This window comes from Amblyomma maculatum, chromosome 4 (assembly GCF_055883805.1).
Source record: "Amblyomma maculatum isolate TAMU_Amacu chromosome 4, ASM5588380v1, whole genome shotgun sequence".
Taxonomy (NCBI): Eukaryota; Metazoa; Arthropoda; class Arachnida; order Ixodida; family Ixodidae; genus Amblyomma; species Amblyomma maculatum.
Window position 1 is genome coordinate 137,434,656 of NC_139347.1, and position 15,329 is coordinate 137,449,984.

General features: G+C 47.9%; 2 protein-coding genes and 2 pseudogenes across 2 annotated transcripts; 1 reads left to right on the forward strand and 3 right to left on the reverse strand.

The window, feature by feature from the left end:
- Positions 1 to 303: 303 nt before the first annotated feature.
- Positions 304 to 12,447, forward strand: LOC146192926 (uncharacterized; annotated as a pseudogene).
- Positions 5,640 to 6,125, reverse strand: LOC146192927 (uncharacterized). Its single transcript, XM_084602558.1, has one exon. It carries the CDS (start codon positions 6,123 to 6,125, stop codon positions 5,640 to 5,642), a length of 486 nt encoding a protein of 161 aa, XP_084458684.1.
- On the reverse strand, positions 6,222 to 6,887 carry LOC146192928 (uncharacterized). Its single transcript, XM_084602557.1, has one exon. It carries the CDS (start codon positions 6,885 to 6,887, stop codon positions 6,222 to 6,224), a length of 666 nt encoding a protein of 221 aa, XP_084458683.1.
- Positions 12,448 to 13,653: 1,206 nt separating the features above from the next.
- LOC146192929 (uncharacterized) lies at positions 13,654 to 14,550 on the reverse strand (annotated as a pseudogene).
- Between the last annotated feature and the right edge of the window lie 779 nt (positions 14,551 to 15,329).

The window sequence follows — 15,329 nt, forward strand, 5'->3', positions numbered from 1 at the left end:
CGCCGCCGCCGCGTCGCGCGCGACGGCGCGAACCGAAGCGTGGAGGCCTCCGCCGGGCGACGTACCTGACGGCGCGATATGAGGCCCCATCTGCAGCCGGTGTGACGTCATCACGTGACCGCACTCTAGGGTCAATGGTGGCCACCGCCGGGCGTCGCGCGAAGGCCCGAAACCTACGTTAATATGCTTCGCATAAAACAGGACCCCGCCTACTGGTTGGAAAACACGCCAGATACTCACATACGCATTCGCGAAAACGAGTGCAGTTTTTCAACCGAGCGTTCTTTGACGTCTAGTGAAATAATGATTGAAGATGGCATTCCATTCCCTTGTTTGGAAGAGGGATGGATTGCTGAAGTCTCTAAGTGCAGTATAAGAAGTGATAATGCTTGGCGTTATCTGCACGCTAACTCTTCGACCGTACGTCAAGCGCATCGCGGATGGGCCTTCAAAGAGGAAGGCTACATCAAGAACATGATGCTGAACACGAGTACCGGTGATCCAGAGCTTGGACTTTTGAGGGCAGCCTGCCTACCCTCGATGAAAGCCGGCGCTTACGTCGTATCAGCGTGGTACGTCAAAGCAACGGGCGACATCGCTGGAGCAAGATGTGAATGTATAGCTGGGTGAGCTGTCTTTAATTTTGAACGCGAAGGGGCGTTTATTGTTGTTGCGAGTGAAGGATGAAAGAGCACGGGCCTGTCGACTGGCTCCGGCTGAACCACCACCAGCGGCAAGGACGACGACCGCTGTGTAACAATGACCCGTGCCACCGGCACATTGCAAACGGCGAAAGCCCCTAGATCCCAGCACCGAACTGTATTGTATATGAGGTAGGCTGTGATAGCTTCGATAAAGGTAAAGTACTAGTGCTCTACTGCCTTTTGGATAAGGCACCGTGCAGGAGTAATACCGCTGTCACACGGGCATTTCGAAGGCCCTCGAACCGACTGCCTATCGACTCGAAGGCCTTCGAAAGCTGCCACACGGGCGTTTTCAATGACCATAGAGTCGATAGTCTATCGAGTCAGCGGAGCAGCTCAGAACTCTATCGAGATCTCGAAGGCCCTCGAACGTCCGCAAGGTTGCTAGCGTTGACCCGAGGAGCGTCAAGCACACACGTGCACAGCGCGTTTACGATACAAAAACATGAACAAGCGTTATTATTTTATATCTTTAATTTGCGTGGTGAAATATTAATGTTCTTAATAATTTTAAAATAGATCGCTCTTTTTTAAGGAGCATTATTTATGTGCTATCACTGTAAACTGTGCCGCCGAGAAAAGAAAACATAATGAAAAGCACAGCCGTATGAACGTCAACGCGTACAAAAAAAAAAAACAAAAAAAAAACAACGTTGTTTTTGAATAACAACTAAACAACTGCAGTTACTAAAAAAGGCAACAGTTATGTTTTATTTTGCATTTATAGAAAATTATAGTTATTTAAGGAAAACCGAAAGCAATGATAGTGGCGCCACAAATGTTTGGCGCCATACACCAGAACTATTTCAACTGCCTTCCAGTTTTGCCGTGTAGCAGCGGCACTACTCCATCGAGTTCGATCGGGATTGAAAATCTCGAAGGCTATCGACTCAATCGCCTTTGAAAATGACCGTGTGACTGGGGTATAACTCGCAGTGCGACGCGCGCGCCTCTCGCGGCGGGAAGAACAGTTTGGTAGGGAGACGTGCGCCCGGCCGTGCAGCGGAGACGCGGCGGATCTGCTGTGCGTGGGGCGCATTCGCCCTTCGTTCTTTCGATTCGCGGCATTCTGTGGTCACAAATAAATTGCTAGATTGCAGTCCTTGCATTGCTGCTGTTGCACACATTTTCACTGGCCTGATAACATATTAACGCGGTAGCGTTAAGGAGCTCGTGTTCCAGAAAAGCCGGTGTCGTCGGCGTCCAGTGAGCGATAAATCCCGGCATGCACTTCATAAATAAACATGCACTTCATAAATAAAAAGCAAGCTCCAAGATGGGCTGGGTGGGAATCGAACCAGGGTCTCCGGAGTGTGAGACGGAGACATTACCACTCAGCCACGAGTTTTTTTTTTTCTTTATTTCCTGGCTTTGGTTCATACCATTTCACAAGAACACAACACGAATAACACAAAACAAAGTACATATTGGAAGGTCATCATCAGCCAATGTCAGGCTGGCTTCGTCTCAGTACATTAAAACTCCCGCAACGACAGCAAAGGCTCTACCCTTGAGAGCCATTCGGGAGGTTCAGCAGCCACTTTCTGTATGGCAATAAACCAATTCACACTTTCTCGAAAGTATATTCTAGCCGGTCGAGCGTCCCTGTCGCAGTGATAGCCCGCCATTCTGGAGCGCCATATAGAGTGGAGGCCCATGAGCATGATTAAATCATACGGAACGCCATCTTCATTATCAATGCTTAAATACCGGATGCCGTGGGAGTCTAGTGGAAATTCTTTCTTTATCGTACGTTGCAAAACATCCCAGAAATAAACCCCTTCCCAACAATGCAAAAAAACATGGTCTATTGTTTCCGGCTGCTTGCAGATTAAACAGTGCGCCCCCCACGGTAAAAAAAAAATCCCTTTCCTCCAAAAACTTCTTTACTGATAATGTTCCGGTGTGTAATTTAAAGAAAAATGTCTTAGCTCCTGGCGACACCTGCATTTTCTTTACTCTCTTCAAGACATCTCTGCCCGGACCTCCACTGTATAAGGTTCTGTACAAGGGTTGTGGCAAAACAATGTCACATAAATCGCGATACAGCTTTTTTCGTTTTACAGTGGACAAATATTCATTAGAAAAACGCACTGAAAGAAATCTTACACTAGCGACGACCTCCCTGTAATAACCAAAAATCCCACCCGTAGTTTCTTCGGTGGAGACAACAAACTCCGGCAGTAGACGCCGTAGCCTAACTTGGCAGACGGTGCGTAAGAAAGGGTCCGAAGCATCCCGAAAAAACAAAAACCGGTTGACCACCTGCCGTAAAAACAGATGGCCGAGTCCCAAACCGCCATCTTTTACCCGACGGAACAAATTCGTCCTGCTGCAGCGTTCCCATTTACCTGCCCAAACAAAAACGGCGAAAATCCTGTGTAACTTCTGTACGTTTACGCGCGAACAACTCAAAACTTGCATTGCGAACCAAAGTTTGCTGATAAAAAAAAGATTGCATACAGTAGCTCTGGCAAAAATCGACATGTTGGCGCCTTTCCACTTCTCGGCTCTCTCCCGTAGTTCGGTCATTTGCCCTTTCCAATAATGCTCGCTTTCGCGGTAGGCATCCAGCTCGACGCCCATGTACTTGGTCGGTGTGTCTGTCCACGTAACATTGGCAAAGCGATCTGGTTTCGACGGCCACTGTCCATGCCAGAGCCCAAGACACTTGGCCCAGTTCACCCCGCTACCGGTAACTTGAGAGAACTCACGGATACATTTGACAGCCTCGGTGATACTCTCCTGGTCAACCGTAAAAATAACGATGTCGTCTGCATACGCGAGCAGCTTCACTTCGGCTGCTTGTAACCTAAACGCACTAATGTTGACATTATTCATAAGTTTCATGCACAATGTTTCAATATAAATGCAAAACAAAAGAGGGCTGAGGGGACAGCCCTGTCGCACCGAACGCTGCAGTCGAATGGGGGCTCCCAGACTCTTATTAATAATCACTCTCGTCGTGCAGTTACGGTACGCCAGGGCCACACCCTTACATATAACTGAACCAACATTCACATGTTCTAAAAGGGAAAACAAAATTTCGTGATCGACGCAGTCGAATGCTTTTTCGAGGTCGATCTGAAGCATGGCGACCCGGCCATCCCAGTCATCACAACACTCAAGGACACTTCGCGCCTTTTGAATGTTGGTCACTATTGACCTCCCTTTTATCCCACACGTTTGGTGTGGTCCTACTATATCCTTAATAACCGTTTGCAATCTTCGGGCCAAAACCTTCATAAAAATTTTATATTCAACGTTTGTAAGTGCTATGGGTCTGTAAGATGTTACCAGGCGTAATTTGTCTATTTCATCAGTTTTAGGAATGAGTACGGTGTGGGATGACCCATATGACGGAGGCAGGGCATTTACTGTGTAGGCATCGTTATAAATTGCGTTCAAAATAGGTGTGATTTCGTACTTAAATTCTTTGTAAAAACCCGCGCTGAACCCATCCGGTCCCGGCGATTTACCGGCATTTAAACTGTCAATAGCGTGCTCCACTTCTGTTTCAGTTATCTTTAGTTCTAATCTCTCTTTCACTTCATCGTCCAGACGCGGTATCGTCGCCAGAAACTTATTCTTAAAAGTGATAGCGTCTACCGTGTGGGATGCGAAGAGGGTTTGGTAATGGGCGTTGAACGCTGCTTTGATGTGGTCGTTGTCCGCCGCCAAGATACCGCCCCAATCTATTTGGTCGATGTGGTTCCGTTGAGCGTTTGCTTTTTCGAACCCCAGCTGCGCTCGTTTTGATGGCGCCTCCCCTGCAGCTGTGTCTTCTGCCCTTGCCCTCACTAACGCACCTCGATAACGATCTTCGTCTATCAATTCTAGTTTTTGCTTTGTTTTCCGTATATCTTCAATCCATTTCCCCGGCGCTCGAGCTTCCTGTTTAAGCAACGTACGGAGCAGTGTCCTTAACTCCGTCTCTTCCTGTTTTTCCTCAAACCGTATACAGGTTGCCCTCTCTATTGCTTTAATTTTTATAGTTTCTTTACACAGCTCCCACTGTTGCCAAAGGTGCATATTTTTACTTGGGTTTATTTTTTCAATTTCTTCTTTTACTATGCGGGTAAAATGTTCATCCTGCAAGAGTTTATTATTGAATTTCCACATTTCCCACGAAAAAGAATTCCCTCTCTTTACCCATCCAAAAGAACATTTAACTAAACAATGGTCTGAAAACGATACCGGCTCTACTTCATAACTATTGCATTCAGGTAAGATGTCGAGGGATGCATAAATGCGGTCCAGCCTTGCATGGCTCGAACCCTGGAAGTGCGTGAGCTTTACGGTGCGGGCTCCCTCGAGACACTCTGCCACATCCTCGAGGTTACACTCCTCAACAATTCGCGATAGCACTTCAGTGCTTGCGTCTCGGTATGGCCGCCGGCTTGTCTTGTCTCGCGCGCTAAGGACGCAATTAAAATCACCTAGGACGATCAGTTGTCTATCGGTGCAGAGCCGCTGCTGGATGCCTTGGAAAAACTGCGCCCTTTCATCTGCTACATTAGGCGCGTAGAGACAGACAATCCGCCAATCCGTGCTATTCAGCGAAAAATCTAGAAGTGCACACCGGCCCGACTCACAAGAAAAATGACCAAGCACTTCAAGCCCCGGCAACTTCTTCACAAAAAGAACACAGCCAGCCGATGTGCCTACAGCGTGGCTAACCACAGCAAAAAACCTAGGCGTGAAACGTTGCACCATGCTCTCGGTCTCTTCCTCACCGTCAACTTTCGTCTCCTGCACAGCTAATACATCAATATCATGCTCCGTTAAAAGTCGGTACACCTGGCCTTGTTTTCTCTTTCCTGCCAGACCTCTAACATTAAGCGTGGCGACCTTCAACGGTGATGCAGGAGCCATTTTTTAAATAAGAAGAAGAGACCGAAAGCACGGTGCTTACCTCTCGCGCCTAGCACAAGGCTAGACGCCTCCGTCGCTGCTGGCGCCGTCCTCCTCGAGCTTCTGGCCGTGCTCGAGAGGCGCCGTGTCGCCGGCCCGCCTCTCGCTCGCAAGGTTTTGGCGAGGCTTCAACGTGGGCCTCCTTGTTTGAGGCGCCTTTGCTGGTGGTTCCTCGGAAGTGGGCGTTGCCTCCTTGTCGTCGCCGGTGCTGGTGTCGGCATGTGGGCGTTTCCCGGGGGTAGCGGCCGTGGTCGTCCGACCACCGCAGTTGTGCCGATGAACCTCGCTCACTTCCTTTGCTTCTGCGTCCTTGGGAGCCGGCAGGCTCTCCGCGTCCGCTGAGGTCTCCTCGCTTGGCTGTGGCAAATTCACCGTAGCTGGCGCGAGCTCTGGCTTATCGGCAAGGGGGGCGTCGCCACTCGGAGTCACCGAGGTGCCCTGCGACACGGGAACCTTGTCCAGCACGTCGGCACCCTTTGCTGCTTCCTCAGCCTCGGCGACGTCCATCAGCTCCCTGTTGTCGTCCTTCGCACCGAGCCCGGTCGCTGACGCGTAGGTGCGGACGCAGTCCTCGTCCGCGTGTCCATAGCGCCTGCACTTGGATCACCTGGGCACCTTGCAGTCACGGCGAACGTGGCCTGCGCCGTGACACCGCAGGCACTGCATCGGCCGCCCGGGAACCACCACGAGAGCCAACTCGCCGGCGACGCGAAGCTGGTGGGGCAGGTCGTCCACCTTCATACCTGGCTTCAACTTGAGCAGCACTGTTCTCGTGGTGGATCCCTTTTCCTTCATTCCAACGACGCGCCAACGCTCCCGCGTCACCTCGGTCACGTTTCCGAACGCCGCGAAAGCAGTCCGGATGTCCTCGTCTTGGACACCGTGTAGCATCCAGTGCAGGCGTAGCTTCACCTGCTGGTCTTCAGGGTCGAATATGAGGCAGCGGCGTCCCTTGACTTCCAGCTCCTTTAAGGCGGCCAGCTTCTTCGCGGCTTCCGTGCTGTTCATGGTTACCGCCCACACATGGTTGATTTGGTACGCCCCCAACGCCACGACGTCGGGGAGCGCACCGACGTTAGCGAGGGCATCCCTGAAGTCCTCGACCCTGTAGGGCCTCATACGCACGTCGCCGTGCAAAAACATCGTGTTTAACACCACACGTCCGGTGGGCAGGGTAGGCAAAACGATCTCGTAGTCCTTATCTTCTTCGGCGCTAAACCTGTTTCCGCGGCCAGCAACGGCCGCTATCGCCGCTCCGACGGAGCTCATGATTCTGCGACCGTTCGCTATCGCGGCAGGAAGTAGAATGCTCAGCCACGAGTTCGATGCTTGAAAATGGTACAAAAGCGCTTCTAGTGAATGCGGTGTTGCCTTAGAAACATGCCGTAGAACGTTATACTGCAGTGTATATCGGTAATTATGAGCATGTTACTTACAGAAGTTGCAGTATAGTGCCTAGAATATATTCTAGGCACTATAGTTGCAGTTACACGAGTAGCGAAGTACGTTTCCGCTACATTTCTCCTGCGCTCTGCGCACATGCAGAGCCATCTTGCGGCAAACACAGAACCCCTCCTCGCAATGTGCGGCGCTGCCCCGACACGTGGCGCGCCACTCGCCCGACGTTTCGCCGTGCACCCTCACAGGTTGTAGAATCAAGCGTCTTTCCTTTCTTTAGATCACTATCTTCGCTCACCCGCTTCTCCCCTTCGGGCCGTGCGGGTACCGGTGCAAGGATGCCCCAATACCCTTGCGTTTAGTAAGTTTTCTCGACGAGGTGCAATAACGCTATCGCGTTCCACTTTTGAAGGCGAAGCTTAAGCGTCCTCCAAATTTTTTTTCGTGTCACCGAATAAGCTTTACGACGCGAAGAGACGCTAAGTGCGAATCGCTGCCTTCCAACGAGCAGTGAGCTGGCAATCATGCCCGGGTATTGCCGCGTCCAGATTTACCGCGAAGCATTTTTTCGAAAGAGGACACACTATACCTTCACCTGCCTTAGCATCCTTTCTCAACCCGCAAAAAAGAAAAATAATATTTAAAGAAATTGGGCAACTCGCATAAGTGCTACTGGGACCGCCGTGCGCGCCCAGTGGGCCGCGCTCGTGAATACAGTTGTTCATTGCATAATTTTTATGTATGCTGTCCTGTGGTCTATATTTCCCTGTCTACGATAGCTTGCATAAGCACCAGTACAATGCAGAGAGTAATCAACAGGAATGGAGCGTTTTAATGGCGCATTTACTATGTCTTGCGCATTAGTTTAGCGAATTTACCTTGCCAACTTTTTTTTGCTTGCTTGCTTTCATTATTTTTTTCCTCCCTCTCAGCTCGTTCCTTTTTTAGAGCGCAGCTCTTTGGCGGCCGTTCCTGGGTTTCGCGGCGGCGTCGGCCTCGTAACCAGTTCCGCCCCCCTTTCAGCCCCCCGTTCGAGCCGGCGCTTTGGCCACCGGAGCCTCGCAGGAGGAGGGGGGGTTACACTCAGCGGCGAATGATGGGGGCAGGAGCGCGTGCAGCTACCGGAGCACACGATGAAAAAAAAAAAGGGGGCCGCCGGAGGCAGCGCTAGCAGCGACTGACTGACGTCGCTAGCTAGTCAACACAACGTGCTGCGTAGAACACCGTCGCCGCCATGCAGAAAGAGGAGACCCCCCCCCCCCCCTCTTCCTGAGTGGAGGCGAGGGTGCTCTCCGGTTGCGGAAATGCCGACCCGCTCCGCAAGTATGCGGGCGCACCGAGACGACCGGTCCGGAGGGGGATACAATAGTGCTCGCATCCTTCATCCGCAGAAAGCAACCGTACAGCGGCGGATCACGGTGCGTGCATCCCGTTCGCAATCGCTTCCAGGCTCGCTTCACTCGCTAGCGGCGTCAGCGAGTCGCTGCTATCTGTTCGTTGCGCAACGTTCCTATGGACCCACGCGCTGCCTCCCGCAACCTCCCGATAACTCAATTGCTCTCTTCATTTCTCGGACCACAAAGCTCCTTTCATGACAGCCAAGAACTGTTAGTGGAGTGTTTCTTGAAGGAATACGTGTGAAAAATAAAAAAAAAGAAGCATGTAATTGTGCTTATGTGCCTTGCTCGAAATCCTTGCCTCTTTTTTTCTCTATTGGTTCATGGGAAAGGAAAGGCGCAGTATTTGTCACATTTGCTCTGTGGACACCTGAACCGCGCCGTAAGGGAAGGAAGGTGGGAGTGAAAGTGGAAAGACAGAAAGGGGAGCCGTAGTGGAGGGCTACGGAGTAATTTCGACCCCCTGGGGATCTTTAACGTGCCCTGACATCGCACAGCACACGGACGCCTCTTCGTTTTGCCTCAATTTATCGAAAAGATGAAACAGCTGATGAGCTGCGCTCAAATTTCGCATTAGGAAGTAACATAATCGTGGGCATTTTTTTTTTCTTTTCTTTCGCTGTCCGCTTCGTCCTCATCTGTAGATGTGATTCAGGAGATGTCATTCCATACGCTTTATTCATTTAGTTGTTTTAATGACATTTCGATGTCTACTGAGCTGTTGAACCTCGAATGATAAGCTGTTTCTCATGCGATACTGCTCAATCGAGACTGTAGTAGTAAACAAGTAAAACAAAAAATGAATGTATTTTTTTTTACTTATTTGTGGATGCTCTGAACAGATCTGGCATTCATTACATGCCATTCTGCTCCAAACAAGTTGTTGAGCGGCTGACTGCCACCTGTTACCTTCCCCTGTCAAAACTTAATTTTTTGGCAGAGAACTTGAAAGTACCGTTAAAGAGGCATTAATTGGATCGTTAAAAAAAAACAAACAAAAGAAAACTGGCATTCAAGTCGGGATGACGCAGGACATTCTTTCGACGAAAAAGAAAATTAAGCATGCTACAATTCTGACATGTGACAGAGAGGAAGACATGCATGTGTATTGGAGACTGTAGAGCGTTTGTGCAGTGCTGTAAGGGAGTTTTCATTCTCATAGCTGTGTCGCTGTATCAGCGACCGCGTGCTATCTGCCATCCTTTCCTTTATCGTCGCGAAAACTGGCAACCGCCTCACCAGAAAACAGCTAAAGCTCTTCAAAATCCGTCTGCGTAATATAAGTGCTTGCTGCATTTTCAAGCCCCCGTAATCGCGTTCTAGAGTTTTCAGGCTTGTCGCTTTTTATTTTTTAGGCTTTTTTCCCTTCTCCGACTACAGCTTCATTCATTTCTATTCTTCTCCCATTCTCGTTCCGTCCTTCTCGGCCGCTCGATTCCCCGCAGTTTTTTTTTTCTCACCCACCCCCGCTTGGGGTATTCGAGCTGGCCTTTGTGAAGCTGTACCACACTTAGGAGGAGGGGCGTTCACCACAAATGGTTTTTTGTATTTTTCTGCATTTTTACGGTGTTTTTTACGCCCCCCACCCTCCTACCCCCCTCGTGTTTTGCTCGGCCTTTTCCAACTGCGCGCGCTTCTCCTGTCGTCTTCCATTTCGCGTGTTTCTAGCTTGGCCAGGGCTTGTCCCTGTCTCTGCGTCTTGTGGCTCTCGCATTATTTGTGCTTCGCTACGTCGCTCGAGCTGGCTGAAACTGCTACCATTTCGCTGCGCAGGCCGCCTTTTTCAAGCGCGCGCCCTGCCTAGGCGGCCGCGCGTCTCCCTATCAAACTGTTCCGGCGCTCACTCGTGGCGCTGCCTGTTCGCCGCGAGTGCTGCCCCCTGGGTTTCTGCACGGATGCGCACACAGTGCACGCGTGAGCTGCTGACGCACGCGGACGTTAGTAGTGAGCCAAGTGTCCACGCAAAAGCTCACATTAACGTCATACGCGTTTAGCACAGACGTTTCGCTGCTCTTCGAGTAGCGCACCATTGTTGATACTGTCTGCTGTCATTAAATGACCAGTCTGTATTAAGCGTATCTTATACAGCTCGTCCAGTCGAAAATCCGTCGGCATGCACCGTGTGTCGGAAACGATCGGGGGCTGCGTTAAAAAAAAAAAGCGTCACGCTTATTTATGGTTTTAGTGTGATTGATGAACGATAGGCAATGACGATCCAGTCAATGAAATCATTGTAAATGATGAATTAAAGAAGTGAGAAAAAATCGAAAAATGGAGTTCAAAGATATGTCATAAAACTCATAACGCTCATAATGAAAGACGCTTGATTATGCTATTTAAGGAAATTTAAAGCAGTACTTAAGTGTCCCCCTAACTTTGTTTTTTCTGTCCATTGCTATGCAGATTAAGTGAAACATGTCAGCATGTTGCTGCACTGCTGCTCACTGTCGCTGAAGCGACAGACAGCGGAGACACAGACAAGCCATCTTGCACGGATCTGCCATGTAAATGGATTGTCCCTCCTGAAGGTATGTATGAATTTGCAAGCATTTAGATTTCTACCGTTAGCACAGTACTGTATGCATAGCTCAGTTTCAACCCTGGTCAGGTTAAAAAGTGTGCAGTGTATGAGCTTTTTTCAGATAGGAGCGCTGCGCAATATCAAACACTATCCTGTGTCATTCATACAGCGGTCTCTTGGAAGGGGCCTTGATTTGTAACCATTGTATTGATTTGTAAACATTGTATTGATGTATTGTATTGAGCACATTGTTCAAAACCTCTTGCAGTGTGTAAATCTGGCTGTAACAACCATGAGTACACACTCATCGCTAAGTGCAGTAGCAAAGACCAATGTTATGCGATAGACACAGCTAACATCCTCTCTTTTTATTGAATTTCAGCAAAGAAGCCAGCAAAAAGGGTGCCTCTACATGAGATTTCATTCAGAAAACACACAGTCAACAAGCCGGCTCACATAAAAAAGAAGCGAGACTTCAACCCATGTGAAAGGGTTGCACCCTGTAAGGAAGAGGATATTATTGAACTGAGGAAAAGGCTTTCAGCTAGCAGCCCTACACTAAGAGTGCTGCGGTACCTGTGCCCACACAGCCAAGAGCAGTCAGAGACAAATAACAAACCCCAAATATTGATCAAATATGATGCTGATCTCTGGAGCAAAGAAGTATGAAGTATTGTGCAAAACTACATACAGTCGCTGAAGCCTCTTGAAGAGAGCGAGCACAAATATGCTCAAATACTCTGGGCCAAGCAGAGAACAAAACCTGGTACTCCGCAAGAACTGGTCGCCTGACAGCATCACTTTTTAAGAGGATCTGCCGTTGTGTTAAGCCGGAAGGCCTGCTAAAGACACTTCTATATCCCAACAATAGAGCAGTGTGCGAAGCAATAGCCTATGGCAGGGCTCACGAGAGGGATGCTGTTGAGGCATATCAAGCCGTTATGATCTGCAAAGATTTGGCAGTTGTAGTGCAAGAAACTGGTTTGCACATTCATAAAGACTATCCTTTCGTAGCTGCCTCGCCAGACCGGACTGTTTTCGTCGACGGTGAGGAAGGACTGCTTGAGGTGAAGTGCCCTATATCGAAAAAAGGGGTCACTGTCGAGGAAGCATGCCAAGACCCCAAGTTCTGTTGCGCACTTCAAAATGGTGAAGCTGTCTTGAAGACTGAACATGCATATTATTATCAGGTGCAAGGCCAGATGGCTGTAACTGGACACAGTTGGTGTGACTTTGCAATATGGACTGAGGGAGGTGAGCCTATGGAGTCACATCATATACAAGTGCAGCGTATTTATTTCAAGAGGAAGTTCTGGGAGGAAGAAATGCTTCCGGCCCTGCTAAATTTATGACACATGCATTTGCACCAGAGGTGCTGACAAAACGTGCCAAGTGCCTGCAGACACTTTACACTTGTGGGCAATATGTGTCATACAAGATGCTGCAGAGAGGATTTTACGTCTGTCAATCTGGGGACAATGACCTTAAGCTGAAGATCACAAAGCTGAAGTGAGAATCTAGCTTGCCTCTGTTCACCCAAGATTATGAACATTGCAAATAAAGGATCCTTAAAAATTGCAAAGGTTTACCTAGCCTATCATGTGCAGAGAATGCGTAAGCATGCCAGATTATGGGTGTGGGTCACCTAAAATTTGGAAGTCACCACTGAGTTGGCCATGGTCAAATTAGGTTGGACAACAACTTTGGGCATATTTGGACGAAGTCGAAATTTTTTTTTTCTTTATAAAAGAGGGGGTGGGGGGGGGGGTCAGAGGGCCAAATCTTTTGCAGCAGGACAGATACTTTCCGCAAGCGCGCTCTGTACGTTTTTATATGGCATGAGCTGTTGTCTACTTATTAAAGTGAACTGCAAGTTTCGAAAATGTAAAGGCCATTTGTTCAGCTATTAGGTGTTTCATTTGCCCTATGAGAGGTGTTGAAGCAATAGCTCATCTATCTACTTGTGAATGCAGCAGTCTGCAATTTAATTCAGTCATAGTATCTGTGACTGAAATTGGAAACTTGTGTACTCAACCATTTGCATCTAGAGCTTTGTGTTTAGAGTTTGTGTTAAGCAAGTGCTCCCTGATATGTACGAATGGTGCTTAGGGCCCAGTCAGGCGGATTCATTTCCGCCTTTTTGCCCTCTGCACCAAGACAGCCTGTTGTCTAAATTTCCCTGAATAAAAAAAAGTATTAGAATACTCTCTGTGATTTAGTTCGTTACATGATTTCACAGCAAAACTTTGACAATTTGTCAAAGAGGAATCTCCAAAGCAGCAACAAAGAAATCAGTAATGCAACAGCACTGGTTAATACTTCTAAAATTGTACTGGCAAATATGCAGCCAGCGTGGTGCTTGGGCAGGACAGGAAGGCACTGAACAAGGCTTTGAATATATGCACAATGAACAATAACAGTAACGTTACCGCACATAGAGCAGTGTCAGATAGAAGAAATATGAACACAAAAGCAGTCGGTTACAAATAAGCATTGATTACTGAAAGCCAAATAATTCCAAATGCAATGGAAATGCGATCCAAATCAACACTTGTAACTTCCTCACGGATACTGCAAACATAAAAAGTATGCAAAAAGTACCGAGACGGTTCAGGCCAGAAGGAAAGAAACTTGATCTCCCCGGGTAATGCAAAACGTTGCCATAATGTTGCCTGAATAGCTGCCTGAAATGCATAGATTGGAGCCTCAACCTATGCATTTAGTCTGCATCCTTTATAAGTGGTTCCCTGAAGTTACTCAAAAAACAGTAGACCTTAAAGACCTGTTCTGCTATGTCTATCATAGTGATTGGGAATGGCCTGTCAAGTATGTGAAAGCTTTTTACGCATGCGATTGCTCGTTCTACATGAACTCTAGCACGAGCAATGCGACGAGTTTGCTCCACAGCCTAAGCAGACATTTGTGACTCATGTCGTTCACGGAATGGTGGCCTGTACACAGTAAGACCAGGAGGTAGATACGGGAATGTGAATCCTTTATCCACCATAATGGCATCTCCTGGATTTAGGCTGTCAAGAAGACCACTGCTCTCGAGCATAACCTTAGCAGACACCGAGCCCCCCCAGACACGTGAAACATAGGCGATGTAACCATCCGGGGTGCATCCAAGAAGAACCTTGTATGTATTGTAATGTTTATATGGTGAAAATGTCTGGCGCTGGGCGCTAAGTGACGATGGTCGTTGAATCCTCACCTCTGTTGCATCCAGTACCAAGCGCGTTTTCAAAACCAAGAAATGATTTTGGAAAATGCTGCTGAATAACTTCAAGTGAAGGAACGTTGGTTATACAAGCCAGTTCTTTCTGGACAAAGTTAACCCACGTGGCAAAGATGCGGCTCGCATGGCTTTCTGATACACCAAAGTTTCGTGCTACTTCTTCTCCAAACATGCCAGTTCTCAGGCGTACAAGGAACATGAAAAATTCAGATGCAATATCTTTCTCTCTGGGCCGGCCACGGTTTTCTTGTTCTTTCCTATCCCAGCCCCAGTATGACATTTGACTGGCCCGATGTTTAAAATACACAAACAAGCTTTCAAAAACACCAGAGTTAGAAAGGCCAGTGTAGAACATACACTTCTAGGGGCAATTCTTAATGGAATGTAATGTAAGCAGCTGTGACTCTACTTTCCTAAGCTGTTTCTGAAGCTGGGCATTCTTCTTCTGCAATATCAGAAGTGCTTGCTGAAGGAGAACTTCTTTTGCTCTGGCGGTGTGCTGGGTTGCATCCATGCATTTGCAACTGTTCTGGCTGGGATCCTGCTCAGTAGCTGCAAAATGATCTGTGTAAGAAGCAAAAGTCATACAATTGCTCGAGCACAAAAACTGGAAATATTAGAGAACCCTAAGTAAATATCCCAGAACATGAATACAAACAAGTGTGCAAGTGACCCTTAGCCATCATCAATACAAGTTGACACAAGAAAATTACAACTTTCATGAGGCAAGCATTACTGCAAGTGCAATTTAATATTGTACTTGCAGTAATGCCATCCCAACCATCCCAAGGCTCTAAAGAGATAATAAAAGATAATATGAAAAAGGGAAAGATCTCGGCTCCAGAAGGAGCATATAAGATGAAAGATAAATGTGCTACAAGGTTCAACCAGTTTCCGTGAAATAATCGTTTAGCTCTATAGAACTTTTCCTTTTGCCTTTTCACAGTTGTAGCAATGGAAGTAGCAGCCATAGTTGCCACAAAATTCCAAATTACATGTATGACATTTATATTACTGAACATACAAAACATGGTCTTCTAGTTGGCTGAGTGTGAGCTTAGCTTACTGGAAGCTTAGGGCCAGTAAGCCTAAGGTTTGAGTTATCTCATGCTTATCACTTGCTGAAAATTTCAATGCAGGAGTATCATGGGTGGAGA